The sequence below is a fragment of the Tachysurus vachellii genome, chromosome 2 (assembly GCF_030014155.1).
Source record: "Tachysurus vachellii isolate PV-2020 chromosome 2, HZAU_Pvac_v1, whole genome shotgun sequence".
Lineage (NCBI taxonomy): Eukaryota > Metazoa > Chordata > Actinopteri > Siluriformes > Bagridae > Tachysurus > Tachysurus vachellii.
The window spans coordinates 11,260,647-11,283,568 of record NC_083461.1 but is presented as its reverse complement, the minus strand read 5'-3'; the positions used below and the strand labels follow the sequence as shown (position 1 = coordinate 11,283,568).

The window sequence follows — 22,922 nt, the reverse complement described above, 5'->3', positions numbered from 1 at the left end:
ACTGTAACCTTCTGAAAACACCTTCAGTATCATTAAATCCATTAAAATAAAATCATATGTAAACCAGTTAAATATCTTTCACACTGCTTACCTGTTCTGTCATGAGTCGCTATTTAATGAAAGCTTCATTTATTTCATTTATTAACATATTATCTTTGCACTGAACTTGCATTTCCCAGTCTTACTTTAGTTCCAGTCTCAGTCTTTCTGACAGCTTTATGGGTGACCATTTTCACCACTTCACATCAGCGCCACTTCACTTCACACAGAGGGCATCTAGTTTGCATGATGAGCTACAGCAGTTGTAAATTGAAAAAAATTCAGCTGCACTAAAACTGTATGCATGGGATTTGGCAAGCATCTATCTATCTATCTGTCTGTCTGTCTGTCTGTCTGTCTGTCTGTCTACTTGTTGTATTAATAAATTTTGCACTACAATGAGTCTATGTTCATCAGTGTTAACCAGATAAAATCATCCACAAGTCATTTGTATAAACCAATATGAATTTAGTTGATAGAATATAATATTGTTTAAGAAACTAAAAAGATAAAGACTCTTTGAAAGCCAATTGTGTGGGTCATATCTTTGGCTACAAGGAGATATAAGCGAACTTGTGATGCCCGAGATCACCCTGAGAGTTTTCTGACATCAATTTCTGTTTCTCTGAACATTCTTTGGTGGAAAACACACTTGTTTGAGAAATCCCACAGCATTTATCACAAAGGTCAAAGAAACCTACACACACACGCACACACACATGCGTGCACATACACACACAACACACACACACACATTCACACACACAAACCCACAAGATACAATGGATAGAGAACACTAGAGAAAATGCTTTTTTTAAATGCTATTTTGTATTTTTTTAAATGCAAAACAGGGGTGCACGGTGGCTTAGTGGTTAGCACGTTCAACTCACACCTCCAGGGTTGGGGGTTCGATTCCCACCTCCGCCTTGTGTGTGGAGTTTGCATGTTCTCCCCGTGCCTCAGGGGTTTCCTCCGGGTACTCCAGTTTCCTCCCCCAGTCCAAAGACATGCATGGTAGGTTGATTGGCATCTCTGGAAAATTGTCCCTAGTGTGTGATTGCGTGAGTGAATGAGAGTGTGTGTGTGCCCTGTGATGGGTTGGCACTCCGTCCGATGACGCCTGAGATAGGCACAGGCTCCCCGTGACCCGAGGTAGTTCGGATAAGCGGTAGAAAATGAGTGAGTGAGAGTAAATGCAAAACATTTTATCTGCAGCCACCTGACAGTATATGAATTTCAAAAAAAAATTCTCAAATTTTTATTTTATTAAAAAAAAAAAAAAATTTTAATAAAAGATTTACCTCATGGGGATCAGTCACAAGTCAACAAAAGGTGTTGGGAAGATATAAAATCATTCTTCAAATTTGATTGTTGCAAAAACAGCAGTTGTGTGTATGCAATGTCATTGAAATGTAAAGTTTAGAATGAGTTTTAAAGTCTCCATTTAAAGTTTATGAACAACTTTACTCCCTAACAGGGAGAATGTGCATTATCATGGAAATTTAAAACTGGGATTGTGCTGATAATTACCTTTTCAAAGTAAGAACTACAGCTGGAACTGTTTCAATGTAATATACACTGGCTTGTCCACTTTTCAAATATGAAAAGCATGGCAATATCACATTATGCATCATGCTCCTTGGCAGTGTGCTGAAAACTGCTCAATCGGTATGTTTTGACTAAAGTCATATGGCAGTCCAGAATGAATATTCCCTCATTTATCAGGTGAATGAGATTCCAATAAGCCACGACATTTTTCTGAACTGCTGATGGGTTGCCTTAAGGAGAAATTGGGAAATCAATATGCTGTGGTGATGATGGTGGGAAGGGAGGAAGGGAAAAAGATCCTCCATTCTGCTTCTGACCACTCTTCAGCAGTAGATGTGCAAGCTGATTAAATGTCAGAAGAATCTGTCGAATTATTGAGGGTTGTGAGGGCAAGCCAAGCAAGAGTGTCAAGTGCATCATTGCCCTTTTACTGTAGCATGTGCAACTGCCCACATCACAGCAATATCCCTAGTTAATTATTCTGCAGAGAGATATGTAGATATGTGGAGAGAGAGAAAGAGAGAGAGAGAGAGAGATAGAGAGAAAGAGTGTTTGAGACAGCAAGAGGCAGAAAGAAGATGCTATGATATTGAGCTGATGGATGAAATTTTATAGGTAATTTGAGCATTTACGCATCTGAGCATTGCACGCCAGATGCAGTAAGATGTTTCTGCTGGTTCCCAGACATAATAAGGCTGTATCTTGTGCAAAATAACTTTAAGGACAAAAATGGTATGCAAACCTTAAATTAGACTTTATGCACCATGCAACATAAAAAATGCACTTTGCCAACCTCATACATATGCATTTAAGGGAAGGTCAACTCTAAAAAGGTGGGGAAAAGGAAAGTACACCTAATTACATATTTACTTCGATGGACAATTAGCGGATGGCTTGGATTGTGTGTGTAATTTTATCAAGCATATCATCATAAGAAGTTATTACCGTAATTATAATTTAACAAAGAAATTCAGCATATTAAACAGGACTGGCTTTTGTTTAGCAATGCCACTGTCAAACACAAAAAAATGAAGTTGTATCTTGTTATCTTTATTCTGTACATCATTTCATTTAAACCAATTATAAAGTCATTCACAGACATAGACACTTCATTAATACTGTACATGATCTTGCTTTTTAAACTTTTCATTTTCTCTTTGGTGCAAGAGTTTTTGACAGCATTGCTGTTAATATGTTATGCTTTTAAACAACAATTTGATCTTTACATACAGCGTATTTAGTAGGCAGTTTGAATATATACAGTACTGTAGCACATGCAACGTTTTTTATGAATCTGTGTAGTTAATATAAAAAACATACCATGTGTTTTATTTGCTACTTCTATAATATTTACTTGTCAACATATACAATTAGTGAATTGGAGTCTTATCAATGTAATGCATACAGGTCAAATAAGTGTTCTTTTTTCCCACACTTCCAGTGCCTCACACACTGTACATACATTTGAATACAAGTCATTAAAACACCTTTGTTTGAAAGAACACTCCCTTCTACCAATACAGTGTGTTTACTTGACCAACCCCTATTTTCATATTGTGTTTCCTATGTAGTGAATGACATGACACTAAATGATTGATTCATAATAGGCTTTTCACCGTGTTTATCTATTTATGTATTTAAAGATACAGGGGAGGAGAGGAAGAGAGAAACTGCTCAAACTTTACCAAAGTGAGACACTTTGAATTCAGGACTTCACACTCAAAACGTCTTTGATATGATAATGAGATCTCTCATTGCACCCGCTGTAGAAGCCAGCAAAGACATTCACAGATCTTCACCAACTGCATCAACACCAGCTGTGCAAATTGAATAATTGTCTATGTAAGGCCTGAATCAAAGAATCATGAACATATGTGCTTATTGCTAAATAAGTCATCTTTTGGTCCTGCCTGCTTACACAAATATGAGATTATCATATACTTTATGATAAACAATACAGTGAAACAGTTCAATTACTTTAATCCTATAAGAACTGCAATCCCCAGGCTGTCAATATGGATCATTTACTTCAATCAAAAACCTACTGTGTAAATCTTCTACATTTAAGAGTATCCAGCCATTTCGTTCAGGGCTTACACTGGTGTTTTTGTGTAGATAAGTCTTTACTCACCATCTAAATGTTCTACACACATTTCAGAATATTTTGACTTAACATTTTATGCACTTTGTATTTACAATTATAGTGCATGAGGTTGTTTACTGAGTAATAGAGCTCATAAGATTGTATAATAATATACGTAGAGGATAGCCTGTTCAACTGTACCATTTTTTAAAGTTCCTAAACAATGATGTACTTTATAGATTTCATACCTTAAAACATTCATTTCTGTGTAATATTCATTTGATGGTAGCCTAGAAAATATGATAGAATGACATAGTTCTAGTAGATCACCATAATGTACATGTGGAGAAGCACACAAAGCAATTGGCCCTTTTAAAATATGTTTATGTTGTCTTTATATTATCGCATATTATATGGCATATAATGGGTACTTTCAATTAACCGTGATGCTTTTAAAGGTAAACAATTTCAAAAGATCTGCGACTGTTGCAGTTAGGAGTAGGGATGCACCGATCCGAGATTTTTCGGATCGGTATCGGCGCCGATCCAAGCATTTTGAGTGGATCGGGTATCGGTGGTGCGTGACCGATCCAAATCCGATACCCGTGGTCATGTGGTGTCGGAACCATTATATGTGGGTGGGACAGGACCCACCCACTTTTTAAGACCAATAATATTGGACCCATCCACTTTTACCGTCTCTATTCAGCGCATATGTCTTTTTTTATTACTTTTCAGAGTGCCGCCAGTCGAATCCATTCTGCTTGAGGAATGCCCTTATAAATTAAACTCCATTCCACGTTTTACCTACAGCATTGACCACGCTCCTTCTTCCTGAAATCCATGGGTGTTGGAACCATTATATGTGGGTGGGACAGGACAGGCCCACTTTTTATTTGTTTCCGACGCCCATGCCCGTGGTGGTTGCATAATGAACAGCAAACATCATAGACTATTGCTTAAACTTCTAAGAAAAATACACTCACTCATTCATTTTCTACCGCTTATCTGAACTACCTCGGGCATCATCGGGCATCAAGGCAGGATACACCCTGGACAGAGTGCCAACCCATCGCAGGGCACACACACACTTTCATTCACTCACGCAATCACGCACTACGGACAATTTTCCAGAGATGCCAATCAACCTACCATGCATGTCTTTGGACCGGGGGAGGAAACCGGAGTACCCGGAGGAAACCCCAGAGGCACGGGGAGAACATGCAAACTCCACACACACAAGGCGGAGGCGGGAATTGAACCCCCAACCCTGGAGGTGTGAGGTGAATGTGCTAACCACTAAGCCACCGTGCCCCCCTCGATGAATAACATAACATAAGTGAATTTATTTTTTGATATCTGTTGCTGTTCAGAAATTCATCCATTTGTGGTCAATGTCTATTATAGTGTTTATTCATCAAACAGAACACATATCTTGCAATAATGCATCTCTAGTTCCTGCATGTATTATAAAAAAAATTAACGATATGGTTAAGTGAAAACTTGTTTTTGTCATCTACATGCCAAAGCATGTCTATTAGTCTTTTCTTTTGGTGTAGCTCCTGGTTCATTTTGTTGTTTTCTTTACAAGAATGCTCACACTGTGGAGACCCATCTGCTTCTCCCTGGTGTTTTCCTCTTTTGGAAACCAAAAAAAGGATGCTGCATTTTTAATACGGCCTGGATTTGTTTTTGTTGAGTGCACTATTACAATAGCTCAAATGCTTTTTGGGCTGTCTATTTTTTCTTTTGCTTTCTTTCTTCTTACTTTCCCTCTAGAGTGAATGAACAAATGGATTTAAAACAAGCACAAGGATGCGTTAAGTGGAAGCATGCTCAGCTTCCTATGGAGGTCCCCAGGGCATCAGTGGCACCTTTTGTGCAGTACTGCGTGTGGGCCGCATGTGCTTGTGTCTGCTATATCAAACACCTGAGACAATTGCTGGAAAGCTTTTCTTAGATTTTGAAGCAGAAACCCAATGATTACTTTTCATTGTTTTAGTGTCATTAAAAAAAAAAAAAAAAAAAAGTAATAGTATGCTTTAGGAAATAATGATGCCAGAAAAGCTATACCCTGAATCACATTAAACATGGTTAAATTGTAATATTTGTTTTAAGCTTACTGATGTTAATGCTAATTTGTTTGTTTTTATTTCCATGACAACTCTGGCATCACTTGGGGCATTGCATAATTGGAAACGTATGGCATACCGGTCAGGTTTCAATATTACAACTAAAAATAAAAGCACTTCTTTCTTCACTCACCAATTTGCAGTGATGTCCATTAGATGTCCAGATTGCAATGCTGCTATACAAAGAGTTATAGTATAGGCAAAGACTCGGCTCAGCTAATTAGTGAAATACAAGATGTCAAGCATTATGGGTTCATAGAAAATAAGCTAGCTTGATACATCATATCTGCTCTCTCCAACCAGATCATCTTAGACTTCAGGTACACAACCCCCAACACTCTTGGCTGGACAAAGAACTCACCCATTGGTCAACTTTCTGCTTCAACAACTGCCTCCAAAGCCAGTTTATGAGCCACTGTCTCTCCACCACAGTGAAAAACCCAGAGCCACGTAACAACACTATAATCCCGAAGGAAAATTAGGATCTGCTACAGGTATTTAGAAAGGTGCGTGCAACCCATGTGCCTCCACACCGACCTTGGAATTGTGCTATCAATTGTGCTTTTCTGAACATATCACCTCCCAAGAGTACCTAGGTAGGTTCATCCCTCTACATTACCTGTCACCTGAACTTTATTTTGTATAGCGCCTTTAAAAGTAGCATCTCAAAGCACTTAACATATAAAGATTAAATCAACAGATAGACATAATATTACAGGCCCTAAAACTAACCATACAAAAAAAAAAAAAAAAAAATCAATAAATAACAAACAAAGTAATCACAAAAAAGCATTTTTTTTTTTTTTTTTAGTTTTAAGGTGGCATTTAAAAACACCCAGGGATTCTGCAGTCCTAATCTCTGAGGGCAGGGAATTCCACAATTTGGGAGCCAAAGAAGAAAAAGCCAGATCACCCATAGTTTTTAGTCGTGTTGTTTGGATAGTTAGAAGACCAGCTTTAGTAGCTGCGTAAAGCACGTGTAGGAATATAGAGGGTTAACAGCTCACACAAATATTGAGGGGCCAAATTATTCAAGGCCTTATAAGTGAGCATGAGAATTTTAAAATCAATACGAAAACTAACAGGAAGCCAGTGCAATTTTTCCAGGATAGGCGTGATGTGCTCCCTTGCACTGGTCCTAGTCAGAATTCTAGCAGCTGAATTTTGTACCAACTGTAATTTACTTAGGGTAGCTTTAGGAACTCCTGCCATCAAAGCATTACAGCAATCAATACACACAAAAAAAAGTGTTGATTTACTTTTCAGCCACAGAGAAAATCAACATGGGACGTAATTTGTTAATGTTTCTGAGACAAATGTTAAATTGGCATCAAATATTACCCCCAAATTCTTTTGTTTAGTTTGGAATTGTAAAGCAGAGCCATCCACACTTAAGATTATGGACTCTGCTTTATGCAACTGATGAGGTGAACCATTAAGCCTCACTTCAGTCTTGTCACTGTTAGGACAAAGAAAATTTTCAGACATCCATTTCTTAATCTAAGTAAAACATTGAAAAAGAAAAGACACAGGCATATTGATATCTGGTTTTGAACGTATATAGATCTGAGTGTCATCGGCATAAAAGTGATAGTTAAGACCAAATGATCTTAAAAGCTGGCCAAATGGAAAAATGTAAATACTAAAAAGTAATGGGCCCCAAACTGATCCCTGAGGAACACCAGATTGCACTACACCGACCTCAGACTTGCAGTCACCCATCACAACAAACTGTTATGATCAGAGAGGTAGGACTTAAACCACTTTAATGCAGAATCAGAAACTCCAAAGATAGTCTCTAGGCGGGTGATCAAAATTGAGTGATCTATAGTGTCAAAAGCGGCACTAAGATCAAGAAGAATCAGTATAGATAGACGGCCAGAATCAGAAGCCATTAACAAGTCCAGAAACACCACGTGCAGCCACTTGCAACATTCACAGCAACCCATGCAAACTGTTTCCTTGTACTTTCTTCTTCAGAAACATAACCTGTGCCAAGGCCACTTACAACATTGGAAACCCAGAGCTATTGTCGTTCAAGGAAGCACATGAGCAGTGGTGACAACATTTATCACCATAAACTTTGTCATGAACCTCAGAAAATTTCCATGGATATATGGTAGTCCTGGTTATCTTTGACCGGTTCTCAAAGGCCTTCAGATTGGTGCCTCTCAATAGCCTGCCAACAGCGATGGACAATAGCAAGGTCTACTTCACTACATTTTCCACAATTATGGTCTTCCAGAGGACATTGTGTCAGACAGAGGTACCCAATTCACCACTCCTGTTTGGAAAGCATTCTGTGAAATACTGGGCATCAACATAACTCTCACATCCAGCACCCAACAGTCCTATTGCAGCCAAGAATTGCAGCTCTAGAGCAAGTTCCTCCCATAGGCTAAATTCCACAGAAATTCCTCAGTCACTCCTTCATGGACCTCATGTCATTTCACTGTGCTTGGATAACAACCACCCTAGTCAGGGGACCTGTCTATTGTACCAGCCATGGATGATTGGGTTAGATGCTGTATAAAACATGCGCCTCTAGAGGTCCGATATGCGCCACTAGAGGGCCATATGGCACCAACGTCTACGGGTCAACTGCCGGTGATGCCCACACCTTCAGTTACAGCCACAGAAGATTCCTATGAAGAACCTCCACTTCCTCTAGACATTGATGGCTCCCCCACCTACCTGGTGCACCCCATCTTGGACTCCCGACAGAGAAGAGGCCAAATATAATACCTAATAAACTGGCAAGGATATGGCCCAGAAGAGAGATCCTGGATGAGCGCACATGACATCCAAAACCTGTCACTCACTATGGAGATCCACAGATTGCACCCTGACAAACCATTCCAAGACACCGGAACAGGCCCTGTAGAACATCTGGAGGTGTTCCTAGAACATGTGCCAGAAGAAGTCCTTGCCCAAATATTGATCCATTTCTAGGTTACTTTTGGGATTTGCATACCTAAAATATGTATTCACACTATTCTCTGTGCCAAGTATTTTGAGTTCCTGGTACACACCGAGACATTCTTTGTATTCTAATGCTTGTTTGCCTGTTTTACTGACTCTAGATTTACTTGCCTTCTCTATTAAATTTCACAACTGGATTCTGGTCATCCTCTTGCTGGCTCATCATTACAGTATGCACACGTTTATACGTGTATACATACATACATACATACAGGAAAGCAGTATATAAAGGCTTCATATAAAAATAGAGTCTGTCACCTTAAATAATGGATTTAACAGACTGATAGTAAGGAGGGGGTAAATTATGGTGTTGTTTCCTGTCTGAATCTGCAGCGTATATGCTACCTTATTATAGAAGCAGTTGTACTAAACAGAATACACAATTGTGCTTTTTAAAAATGTGTTAAACAGAGAATTAACTACTTGGTTAAGCAGTCAAATGTGTAATTACTCCTACACTGTCACATGTGCCAAAACATGCACAGGCATACACTTTCACTGCTGAAGGTTTTATCACTAAGACTTAAAATATCTCCTTTTAAAAGATATGCACCAATATTCCATTTTGCACCTACGTACTGTTCTTTTAACATACTCAGAGTAAAATGTCAGTGTAATCTCACATTTTCTCTCATTGTTTTGCATAAATATCAGTCTGCTTTCTTTGAGCTCACTTTTTAAGAACAAATCACTCACTCCTACTTTGTTCGAACTAACAGACTTTTTGCTACCGTGAACTAAGTATAAACACATACTCGGTTTTCTTATTTTCTTCTTATTTTCTTATTGTTCAGGCTATATGCATATTCTTCTTCAAGCTCATGGAATCTTTAGGTAAGGCTTAATTATAAATATAGAACAAGGTGTTGCTGCAGGTAAGCATTTGTCCAAAAGTGGCAAGTCCCAAAACTTAACTATAGGTGGCATTATTCACTCCTGAAATAACTCTGGAAATCAACATTACACACAAAACAGCACCAGATTTTAACCGAACAACATAATCAGTGATGTGTGATTCACACCACCTCATTTCCTCTTTTTAATTATGCTCCTAGCTGTCACAACCATTTCTTTGGGTGCTTGAGCCCATCATGGTCTTGTTCAATCATCTCCTATGCACTAAAGACTGTAACTCATCAAGACCAGGAGAGCTGTTAGCAGTTAACATGCTCTCTAGAGATTTACAGTTCAAACAGGAAATTAATGACATTTTTAATGGAAGGATGGAATGGCTCACAGTGGCTGTGATATGGTGAGAGCTCAAATGATGGCCATTAGTATAAGAGGGTTATTTGCCCACCACTGACTTTGAAAAGTGAAATTACAGTTTAAGAGAGTTTTAAAGGTTGGACAAGTTATAATAGACACTGTTGCCTGTGTGCCACTGTGCTCCATTCCAAACTTTACCTTTTATTTAGACTGATTTTAATTAGAGTTCATGGATGTTTTAAACCTAATGCTAAAAGAACTAAATATGCTACCTAACAAATCCACACACTCACATAACTAGAATTGCATCTTATTCATTACTTGTACTAACCAGTGGGAGGAAATAGTGATTCATTTCTGATGACTAATCATCATCTGACCCACTTTAGGGGATTTGGGGAATATTGTAGTGTTGGTTTGTAGAGCACAATGCTGCTTAGTCTGCACTGCATTGTTCCTGCAGCATTTCTATTACACTATTTTGCTGAACACTGCGTAGATATATCTGATATGGTGATCTCCAAGGTCTCTGGTTCATTCCTGAGTCTGTGTGAACCTTTATGTGTTCTCCCAGTGTCAACAAGGGATACTTTCTCATATCTCCCACAAGTCTATACACTAAAATGAACTGGCTACTCAAAATTTCCCAAATGTGTGTATTCTTCTGGTTGTACTAGAGTCCAATTTATGGGGGTTTCCTGCCCTGACAAGTGTTCCGAGGATATGCTCTTGATCAATGTAAGGTAAGGGTAAGGTAAACTTTTATTGTCCCCAGTAGGGAAATTTGTCTTGGACCATCACCCATGCTGCAATCATACAGTACACACATTAGACAGATACAATTCACAAGATATTGAATACATAAAATAGCAACTATGTCCTTCCCCTATTTACCAACTTCACCGACACTGGGATAAAAGAGTTTTTAAATCTATTTAATCTGCAGCCAGGAACTCTGAACCTCCTGCCAGAAGGCAACTCATACTCCATATTCAAAACATGGGAAAAATCACAGACAATCCTCTCAGCGTGTCTTACAATGACATGTTCGTACATAGTTTGCAATGGTGTCAATTCTTTCACTCCTATAATTTTCCAAGCAGTATGTATCATTCGATTCAATGTAACTCTAACAAGAAATATAGCTGCAAGCAGCGATGGCGGGCCTTCGCGCGTTTTTTTATCGCTATACGGTGCCTTCCAGAAAACAATGCACAGTGGGCAAGTGCATCAAGTGGGTAAATATCAGTGGACTATTTTATGTTGTTACTGACCCATTTGGGGACTGTTGGTAAATGAAACCCCATATTTTAGACAAACGGGGGCGCTAGTGAGCCACTTAAGAGACACGCCTTTGTCTGACCTTTTTGTCCACACTTAACAAATGTGATGTATGTGTCAAATTTCAAGTTAATCTAAGCATGCCAAAAGCCTTAAATATGCCTGAAATAAAAGTAAACTTTGACACGATGCCATGGCAACAGTGTTTGAGATATATATCTGCGTCATGGTGGCCAAGTCTGGTCTCAATTGCATGAATCCCCTAGGAGGAGTATTTAAAAGTTTACCGCATGCAGCTGACAAAAAATCCACCTTTGTGACTGACACACTTCCTGGGGCCTGTTGGTGGCGCTATACCCGGGACTCACAATAAGCACATCGATGCGATCGGAATCCTTGGCCGAACATACACACCGCGTGTCATCACAATAGGAGATTTTTTGCTTTAGATATTAGACACTTTCTGTTTCTCTGAATTCGCCATAATTAGTCGCCTCGCCATGGCAACACCGTTCGAGATATCAAAAATCCCTTCGCAATTTAGCAAGTGCAATGTCTCGGCATCATGTTCACCACGTTTGATGTCAATCGCATGAATTCCCTAGGAGGAGTATTTAAAAGTTCACCGCATGCACTTATAAAACAATCCAAAATGGCCGACTTCCTGTTGGGCGGAGCTCATAGTTTAGAGCGTGAAAGTTGTTCGGGTCGATGAGATCTATATGCATCCCAACTCTCGTACATGTGCGTACTTAATTGCCCGATCCTTGCACCAATGTTTGGTTTTGCATTACAGGGGGCGCTACAGAGCCCCCCTGCCACGCCCGTATTCCAGCCTTTGCCCGAGCCTGGCGTCGCACGACTCTGACGTGTGTGCCAATTTTCAAGAGTTTTCGAGCATGTTAAGGGACCCCAATTGGCCAATGTGTGGGGAAAAAAATAAAATAAATAAATAAATAAATAAATAAATAAATAAATAAATAAAATATAGCTGCAAGCAGCGATGACGGGCCTTCGCACGTTTGTTCATCGCTATACGGTGCCTTCCAGAAAACACTGCACGGTGGGCAAGTGCATCAAGTGGGTAAATATCAGTGGACTATTTTATGTTGTTACTGACCCATTTGGGGACTGTAGGTAAATGAAACCCCACATTTTAGACAAACGGGGGCGCTAGTGAGCCACTTAAGAGACACACCTTTGTCTGACCTTTTTGTCCACACTTAACAGCCGACAAATGTGATGTATGTGTCAAATTTCAAGTTAATCTAAGCACGCCAAAAGACTTAAATATGCCTGAAAAAGAAAGTAAAGTTTGACACGTTACCATGAGAACAGTGTTTGAGATATCAAAAATCCGTTCGCAATTTCGCATCTGCAATATCTCTGCACCATGTTGGCCAAGTCTGGTCTCAATTGCATGAATCCCCTAGGAGGAGTATTTAAAAGTTTACTGCATGAAGCTGACAAAAAATCCACCTTTGTGACTGACACACTTCCTGGGGCCTGTTGGTGGCGCTATACCTGGGACTCACAATAAGCACATAGATGCGATCGGAATCCTTGGCCGAACATACACACCGCGTGTCATCACAATAAGACATTTTTTGCTTTAGATATTAGACACTTTCTGTTTCTCTGAATTCGCCATAATTTTGTCGCCTCGCCATGGCAGCACCGTTCGAGATATCGAAACTCACTTCGCAATTTAGCAAGTTCAATGTCTCGGCATCATGTTCACCACTTTTGGTGTCAATCGCATGAATCCTCTAGGAGGAGTATTTAAAAGTTCATTGCATGCAACTGTGAAAAAATCCACCTTTGTGACTGACACACTTCCTGGGGCCTGTTGGTGGCGCTATACCCGGGACTCACAATAAGCACATCGATGCGATCGGAATCCTTGGCCGAACATACACACCGCGTGTCATCACAATAAGACATTTTTTGCTTTAGATATTAGACACTTTCTGTTTCTCTGAATTCGCCATAACTTTGTCGCCTCGCCATGGCAGCACCGTTCGAGATATCAAAAATCCCTTCGCAATTTAGCAAGTGCAATGTCTCGGCATCATGTTCACCACTTTTGGTGTCAATCGCATGAATTCCCTAGGAGGAGTATTTAAAAGTTCACCACATGCAACTGTTGTGACTGACACACTTCCTGGCGCCTGTTGGTGGCGCTATGTCCGAGATTCACAATAGGCACATCGATGCGATCGGAATCCTTGGCCGAACATACACACCGCGTGTCATCCCAATAAGACATTTTTTGCTTTAGATATTAGACACTTCCTGTTTCTCTGAATTCGCCATAACTTTGTCGCCTCGCCATGGCAGCACCGTTCGAGATATCAAAAATCCCTTCGCAATTTAGCAAGTGCAATGTCTTGGCATCATGTTCACAACGTTTGATGTCAATCGCATGAATTCCCTAGGAGGAGTATTTAAAAGTTCACCGCATGCACTTATAAAACAATCCAAAATGGCCGACTTCCTGTTGGGCGGAGCTCATAGTTTAGAGCGCGAAAGTTGTTCGGGTCGATGAGATCTATATGCGTACCAACTCTCGTACATGTGCGTACATAATTGCCCGATCTGTGCACCAATGTTTGTTTTTGCATTACAGGGGGCGCTACAGAGCCCCCCTGCCACGCCCGTATTCCAACCTTTGTCCAATCCTTGTGTCGCGCGACTCTGACGTGTGTGCCAAATTTCAAGAGTTTTCGAGCATGTTAAGGGACCCCAATTGGCCAATGTGTGGGAAAAAAAAAAAAAAAAAAAAAAAAAAAAAAAAAAAATAATACTCCCGAGGAAAAACAATAGGGCTTCGCACCATTCGGTGCTCAGGCCCTAATAATACTCCCGAGGAAAAACAATAGGGCTTCGCACCATTCGGTGCTCAGGCCCTAATAAAGAGGTTACTGAAGATGAGTCAATAAGTATAAAGTATAGGTTTTATATCCCACAGATATATACACATGTGGTAGCTCAGTGGTTAAGGTGTTGGGCTACTGATCAGAAGGTCATGGGTTTAAACCCCAGGTCCAAAAAGCTGCCACTGCTGGGCCCCTGAGCAAGGCCCTTAACCCTCAGTTGCTCAGTTGTAAGTCACTCTGGATAAGGGTGTCTGCTAAATGCCGTAAATGTAAAATGTAAATATCTGATTCTAAATGAGATTTGAGGCTATGAGCCAGACATACATGATACTATTAAACTGATCGATTCCCCACAGCTCACTGCTTTTTAATTGCACTTTAGATTCCCCATGATTGCCACGCTTTCACTGAACAAGTAATCGCATGTATACTATCAAGGAAACCAATCCAATAAGCTGAGAAGAATGTTCACTAAAATCCCATAATGCAACACGGTGATTGTTGAAAAGTATAGTATCAAATGTTTGAAAGAAATGTGATTTTATTTTAAATTAGAAACTATAACTGTTCATTTTTTGGGAATTATACCACCTTGTACTGTACTTTTACCGATGCAACATGTTCTCTACTGTACATTTACATCTAAGAATGTATGTGTGTGTTATACTATCTTACTTATTGCCTTTTGACCTGTTGTGCTTTTTGCAATTTATGTATTTAGTGTGTAGTCAGGATGTAGTTAGCAAATAATGCATTATGGATTGTTCTATATGGTTTATGTACTAATATTTAATTGCATTAATTTATTAGTCACTTCACTTCATATATATATATATGAATGTAATAATAAAAATAAGTAATATAAATGTAGAAGTTCTTAATGGAAGCCAGTAGCACATTTCTATACTGTGTGAACGTAGAACCACTGTAGCACCACGACTATTACTGCTGTTTAATAAGAAAATATTTAGAGTCAGTACTATTTTGTATACATATATGGCTACACACTTGCATACACATGCAGTCGTATGCAAAAGTATTTCATTTTTTTTTTTTTTTTTATCAAATAACTGAAGGACACAGTAATATTTCAGTAGTGAAATAAGGTTTATTGGATTAACAGAAAATGCGCAATATGCATCAAAACAAAATTAGACAGGTGCATAAATTTGGGCACCCCTCAAAGAAAAATCACATCAATATTTAGTAGAGCCTCCTTAAGCAGAAATAACAGCCTCTAGACGCTTCCTATAGCCTGTAATGAGTGTCTGGATTCTGAATGAAAGTATTTTGGACCATTCCTCCTTACAAAACATCTCCAGTTCAGTTAGTTTTGATGGTTGCCGAGCTTGTACAGACCGCTTCAAATCACCCCACAGATGTTGGGGAATGGCCATTCCAGAACATTGTACTTGTTCCTCTGCATAAATGCCTGAACAAGAACTGTGCCTGTGGTCTTCCATTTCCTCACTATGTTCCTCACAGTGGATACTGACAGCTTATATCTCTGTGATAACTTTTTGTAACCATCCCCTAAACCATAATGTTGAACAGTCTTTGTTTTCAGGTCGTTTGAGAGTTGTTTTGAGGCCTCCATGTTTCCACTCTTCAGAGGAGAGTCAAAGAGAACAACAACTTGCAATTGGCCACCTTAAATACCTTTTCTCATGATTGGATGCACCTGTCTATGAAGTTCAAGGCTTAACCAGCTCACCAAACCAATTGTGTGTTCCAATTAATCAGTGCTAAGTAGTTACAGGTGTTCAAATAAAAAAAAAAAAAAATGGCAAGGGTGCCCAAATTTATGCACCTGTCTAAGTTTTGATGCACATTCCACATTTTCTGTTAATCCAATAAACCTCATTTCACTGCTGAAATATTACTGTGTCCTTCAGTTATTTGTAGATCAAAATGAAATTGCTGATCCAAACACCCAAATATTTATAAATGAAAATCATGGAAATTGTCAGGGGTTCCTAAACTTTTGCATACGACTCTATTCACACTTTTCACACGGTAAGTAATTATAAGTAATATATATTCTGTTAATATTACAGAAATAATACTATAATACTTCTAGCATATTCTGTATATAAATGTGTTCTTGTCAGTTTATCATGGCTTCATGATTTTAGTTTAACAGCCCTTTGCCATTGTGTTTATAACAGCATATAAACACATTTTAAATGAATATGCAGTGATGGTATGTAGGGGAAATTTAAGTACAATTACAAGTATAAGTATTCGGCATACTAGAGCATTGAAGATTTGAAGTAACAAACAAATTCGGTGTGATTCTAAATGGATCTGTTTTTAGCACAAATAAAATATAGTAACCTTTGAGTTTACCTGAACAGAGACTTTGAGATAGAGAGAGAGAGAGAGAGAGAGAGAGATGTACTGTATAAAAAAGAAGTACAGAGTCCCCTATATTTCTAAATATCTTAGATATGTTCCTCAATGGGAGGTAAACAAATGTTTTTAAGACACATCCAGGTACACAGTGCCAGTAAGTGTCACCCACCTGCTTTCAACAGTGAAAAATGAGACATTTTTATGAGGAAGACAAAGAAAAAGAAAATGTGATCTTTTATGGCTTGAGGCGACTGGAGGAAAGAAGATGCAGCGCCGGAGTTTAGAAACTGACAATAATCTGCCTGCCTTATACTTTCAGATAGGGTTTTCTGGGTGGATGACTGCTGTTTATGCAAGCTTTCCCCAGCTTTATTTTTTTCTACAATTTTCATCTCCCTTGTGATTTTTTATAGCTTTGTGTTGACAAAATGGAATTTGAAATTACTAGCAAAGCATTTTATCACTTGAAAGATTTAATAGCAGGAGGGTATGCCCAATATATACAAGTGTGTGTGTGTGTGTGTGTGTGTGTGTGTGTGTGTGTGTGTGTTGGTGGAGAATGATGGATAATCTTTGGAATTTTTTTTTTCCCAGATCACATGTCATGAAGAGCTTTTATCGGCTAACATATAATGCATATCTGTGTATCTCTATCTATCTATCTATCTATCTATCTATCTATCTATCTATCTATCTATCTATCTATCTATCTATCTCTCTCTCTCTCTCTCTCTCTCTATATATATATATATATCTATATATATATATATATATATATATATATATATATATATATATATATATATGTAGGTAGTAAGTGCTTCAGTGATTATTAATAAAATCGAGTTGTATACAATTTTGAGCTTGAAACTTAATCCATTTTTTTAGCTATAAGATCAGTGACAAGAAGGAAAGCAAAACAAAAAAACATCATGCCATAACCAAAGATGCTAGTCATCACAATCATGTTAATGATCAATTACATTATTTGGCTGCCAATCATATAAAATAGAACATTTTCCCATGATGAAATAAAAGTGATAGAAAGTGCCATGCTTATAGCAGATGTGAAAAGCACTACATTTAACAGATTTAGGTTACTGAAGTTTTAGTACTCTTGTAAAAAGTTTTAACTTGTTACTTCAGCAATTAGCATGAAACTGGTGGGAGACAAAATCTATGAAACATACATATGTTACACTAATTAGGTACTGTTTCAGAATGCAAAACAACAGCACATACCACTTCTAAGTCTTTGGCAAACCACTGACACACTGCTATATGTTGCAGTCATTTCATTCTATAACATTAAATATTAAAATAAGACCTTTTGGGATGTACACTAACACAAGGATTTGTATTTCTACACAAAATATGCTAGTAACTTTGGGGGATGTGGTAGCTTAGTGATTAAGGTACTAGTCTTCCAATCGGAAGGTTGGGAGTTCAAATCCTACAGTAACTCCACCAAGCTACCACGGCTGGGCCCGTGAGCAAAGCCCGTAACCCTTAATTGCTCAGTTGTGTAAAATGTAAGTTGCTCTGAATAAGGGTTTCTGTTAAATGCTGTTAAAAACATGTATTAAATACATTTATGATGAAAATATAACTTTAGAAGATGAACCGGTTAAAAAATAGTCTACAGTTAGGCTAGAGACAGTAATTGATAAAAAAAAAAAAAACAAATGTGATTAAATAAACCCCTGCATGAAAATATGCTTAAACATATTAATAAATTACAGTATGTTAATGTTTTAGGCCAAATATGTTTTAATATCACCTCTATGTGTGTGTGTGTATGTGTGTGTGTGTGTGTGTGTGTGTGTGTGTGTGTGTGTGTGTGCGTGCGCGCGCGTGTGTGTGTGTGTGTGTGTGTGAATGCATGTACAGTTTGTGTGTCATTAATTAAGTCTTACCTGTCTAAGAATAATAATGCCTTCCTGGTTGTGCTCATTGGTGATGATGTCAAACATGGATCCTCCATCTCCAGGGACAATGTTATACTCCACCTCAGCATTCTTGCCAATATCCAGGTCATGGGCTTTGATTCGTCCCACAGCAGAACCCACCGCCGAAGATTCAGGCACACGCAAATGGAATGTATCTGATGTAGGAAACACATGATTAGTCTTCTTAATAATGTATGCCTTTTAGCTGGGTTTATTTAGATTTCACTTATGTAAAAAGGATATTTATAAGGAACCGGCAAAACATACTACATAAACCAAACAGGACGAGGACTCTGCAAAGGTAAACACAACACAACGCGGGGTAAATAAATAGATATGATAATAAGTCAATTACAAACAGGTGAGTATTGATGAGACATGTGACAACACAGTGCAAGAAAGCCCCTTAATGTCAGCAAAGTCCTGTCAATGCACATAATATGCTTTACCATTCAATTGCTGATGAAAGCAACTTACTCTTTTACATTGAAACTCCTCTGTAAAATGGAATTTCCAAATCTTTAAACAAATAAGTATTTGAGGATACTGTAAGTTGGCCTCAAGATTTTACTCAAGCATAACACAAAGCATTATACTAATCAATCATATTTGAAAAATAAAAAAATGAATTAATTATTGTTTACATTAGAAAATAGTAACTATGTGCTCCATTGTATTTTGTAAATACAATTTATTCTTTTAAACAGCCAATTTTTTTTCAAAATTGAATTTTATCTATGATACATTTGTGCTTTGCCATTTCAAGGTCCCCCAGATCCTTCCTGAATGCCTTGTTTAAAATTTTCTGGAGTCACCACTGACAGTACTGATTAGCTGAAGTTAATTCTCAGTGGCCATTTAGAGGGGGAAAAAACACCTCAGCTAATTGCAAAGTCATTAGACAAATTAGAGCAATGTACTGAAAGAGACAAACAGAAAAAATCATCCACAAGGGACAGAGTCCAGCACGCAGTGAATGTCAGAGCATTCTCTCCTGACCTAATTACATACACACAGTATACACTTTTAGTGTATAAATATAAAGTACCTACTAATATACATGTAGACAGCGTATGTGCTATGAGATATTTGTGCTAGCTCTGAGCTACAAACTTTTACTAGTTGTCTGATTTTGTATTATAGTTATGTGAAGATTTGTGAAGTTTGAATAATAGAGAAAATATATTGTCTAATTTAGTGTCAAATTTATTTGAAGCTCAATACACATTAATTCATGCTTGCTGTGGATTCTGTGTCAATCCCTCAAAGACAAGACGCAATGCTGTAATACACCCTGAAAGGGATGCAGGTTTGTTCTCAGGACAGCATGTATGTGCACACACACACACACATACACACACACACACACACACTTCTTGTAGCCAATCCATCTATCAGCATGTTTAGGAAGGTGGGAGGAATCCGACAAAACCAGTAACATAACAGTGGTCTGAGCTCAGTACCAAAGCTCTCAGCTCTCAGGCAGCAGCGTTGTCCACTGTGTATCTAAGCCTTCCTCAATACACATTACATCAGCAAATTGTTGTTATTAATTTAAGGACCATGATGATTCAGTAGCAGTAAAGGCTAACTGAGCTTAGACCTAATAGCTGCAGTGCACAACTGACTAAGAAACAATTGTATGGCCAGTTCCCTTACTGTTTACCTCACCGATTTCTAAATTAGAAATCATTGGCCTTTAATTCCATTTTCAGCTGCTGAAAAGTGCAATAGTTTTTGTAATTATGTAATTCCTAATGTAATTCCAAAAGCATCCAAAACAATTAGACAATGTTATTATTGTTTTATCAATATTCAGAGTGGTTTTCGAACATTATATTTGATTTTATAAAATGTAATCATCAGCACTCGATAAGAATTGCCCATGAAATACTTCTACAGGTCATTTGGTTAGGAGTTCATTTTCTACATCTGAACAAAGCTTGTTGCTTTTATATTTTAATCTTCTTTTCCAGTACAAAAAGCTCACCTAATGCTTTTTCAAATGTCAGAAGGAAGCTTTCACAGATCAAGCAACATAGGATTCTTTTGAAACAGGTGCATATACCCTGAATGTGAACTTGATTCAAAGCTATCTTAACAAACAAATATGTTATTGTGTGTGCTGCACTGTATCAGTATTATATTTTGGTTATTTACTGCAAATTACCATTTATATGTCAGAGCGCAATGTGGATGAATTGTAATCTCTGTTTCAGTTTTGCTTTGCTGTCTGTATTCTAAGCATTTCATATAGCATGAAAATATCTGCTTATGATAGTACAATACAACTCTCTCTACATTATACTAATAGCTTAGATTGAATTAAGTATAATTATAAAGTGGCTTACTTTTGGAGAATCTGGGTGGGTTATCATTGACGTCACTAAGGGTGATGTTGATGGTTGCTGTTCCTGCCAGACCTCCCAGTTGGCCTCCCATGTCTTTGGCCTGGATAAGAACCTGATAAAGCTCCTTTACCTCACGATCCATTTTAGGTAGAGCAGTTCTAATAACACCTTTACACCAGAAAAAATAAATAAATAAATAATTAGATCAGATTAGAGTGCAAGGGGTGAATAAAAGAACAAAAAGGTGATATGAGACACATGAGAAACATTACACAAAAATTTACTCCAAGTGGTTTTCAAACACTGTAATTATTCAGTTTAATCAGCAGCACTGATGCTTGGTACATCTTTAAAATGCAGGTCATTTTGGTGAGGAGTTCATTCTCTGTATCTGAACAAAGCTTGTTGCTTTTATATTTACATGCTTTTTTTTTTAGAACAAAAAGCCTGCCTAGTGCCAGAGGAAGCTTTTACAGATCAAGCAAGCACCCTATAGGTCAGATTAGACATGGAGGTGGGTGGTTAAAAGGGTCATGGAGGTCTTTGAGGCACTGGTATCAGGTAATATGGAAGTTGATGTCACATTTTATCTCTTGGGTTTGTGCGCCAGGGAGCACCATGAAAGGCATTCGCTTCTGACTCTCTTATCATCACGTTCGGCAAAGCACACGGCTCTGTGAAGTGCTGAATGATTGATCCCACCTTCCTCCCATTCTCATTTTCTCTCCTATTTATCTGCTTTTTTTTCTATTTATATCTCTTACTGTGTGTGATGTAGGTCTGTACAGGAGTTATCAATTTTGTTATAGCATTACATGAGGAAGGTTGATTTGTCCTTCCTGTTACAGTACGAACCCCTTGGGCTGCACAGGAAATTTAATCCTAGGAAATTGAATCTGTACTCTGTGTGGTTCCAGTGGTAGTGATGTCTAAATGCATCCTAACTAAGGGATTTTAGGGATGTCAGAGCAGTGATCAGTGAATACATGCTTACTTATTTACAGCTGTTTATCCAAATAATGCATGATGTGTTTTGATTTAAGCCACTTTTGAATAGTAGGAAGTCATATTTTATTTAATTGAAAACTAATCTAATAATCATGCTTTCGATATGTTTTATGATATCATGTTTGTAGTTTATTTAATAATGTTTGAGTTATTTCGTGTAAAATATAGAAGAAAATCCATTTCATGTCAGCAAGCTTACTTTGCATGCACTGGATTATTGGGCTATGTGAAATGTAGCACCTGCTCACATGGACATTGATCTCTAAGGCTATTGACTTGACAGGATATCTATTGCTTCCCCACTTTTCAAAGTGACTTACAGTTTAGAATTGGCGTCCAATGTGAATCTATTGCTCAGACCAGCCATGACGTAATGAAATCAAGCAACCTTTCACCATTTGTATAATAGGGTCGATATGTTGTAATTAAATAGCATCCTGTGCATTGACTTCATTCTTAGAGGAAAATTTCCAATTTTCTTTTTTTTAATTAACCTCTTGTAAGTAGGTTATTATACAGAACTGCACAAAAGTTTTAGACAACAGACATGTTTATACTGACTTACCTTTTGTCTTACATGCATATATAAGGTCTAATGCATTACTATGTCAGTGTTAGAAATGTGTTATTTGATTTCAGTGCACCTTTTAATACAATAGAGCACAACGTTCTAGATGAACTACAATATTTTCTTGCAGTTTAGGGAATGACTCTTTCCTGGCTCAGGTCTTAGCTGATTGCTATCAGCTTGTAAATGTAACAGTTAACGGATGACTCCATGCATAAAAAAAGTAGGTTGCTGTTTCACAAGGCTTAATTCTGTAGACACTGCTTTTTTTCTTTATATATGCTGCCTCTGGGTGCAATTATTTCGACACATGATATTAACTTCCTCCTATGATAAGAACACACAGCTGTTTTGTGTCAGCAAAACCAAATGACAGGCACAAGCTTAATAAAGTTGAGAATGAGATAATGGACATTAGAGCCTGGATGCTGAGGACATCTAAGTTAGTAAAGCTAAGACAGAAGTGTAAATACTTTTAATAGGGACATCAGCAGCTTGGTGTAAATCTCTTTCAATTCCATTAGGTGCAGAAGTTGAG

General features: G+C 38.1%; 1 protein-coding gene across 1 annotated transcript in view; it reads right to left on the bottom strand.

The window, feature by feature from the left end:
• LOC132863714 (cadherin-12) overlaps positions 1-22,922 on the bottom strand; it is a 68,959-nt gene that overhangs the window by 18,875 nt on the left and 27,162 nt on the right. The window contains exons 4-5 of the mRNA XM_060896674.1: positions 20,809-20,976; positions 18,425-18,612 (exon numbers count right to left, since the gene is read on the bottom strand). Coding sequence (XP_060752657.1) covers positions 18,425-18,612; positions 20,809-20,976 — 356 coding nt within the window. The remainder of the gene's footprint in view (positions 1-18,424; positions 18,613-20,808; positions 20,977-22,922) is intronic.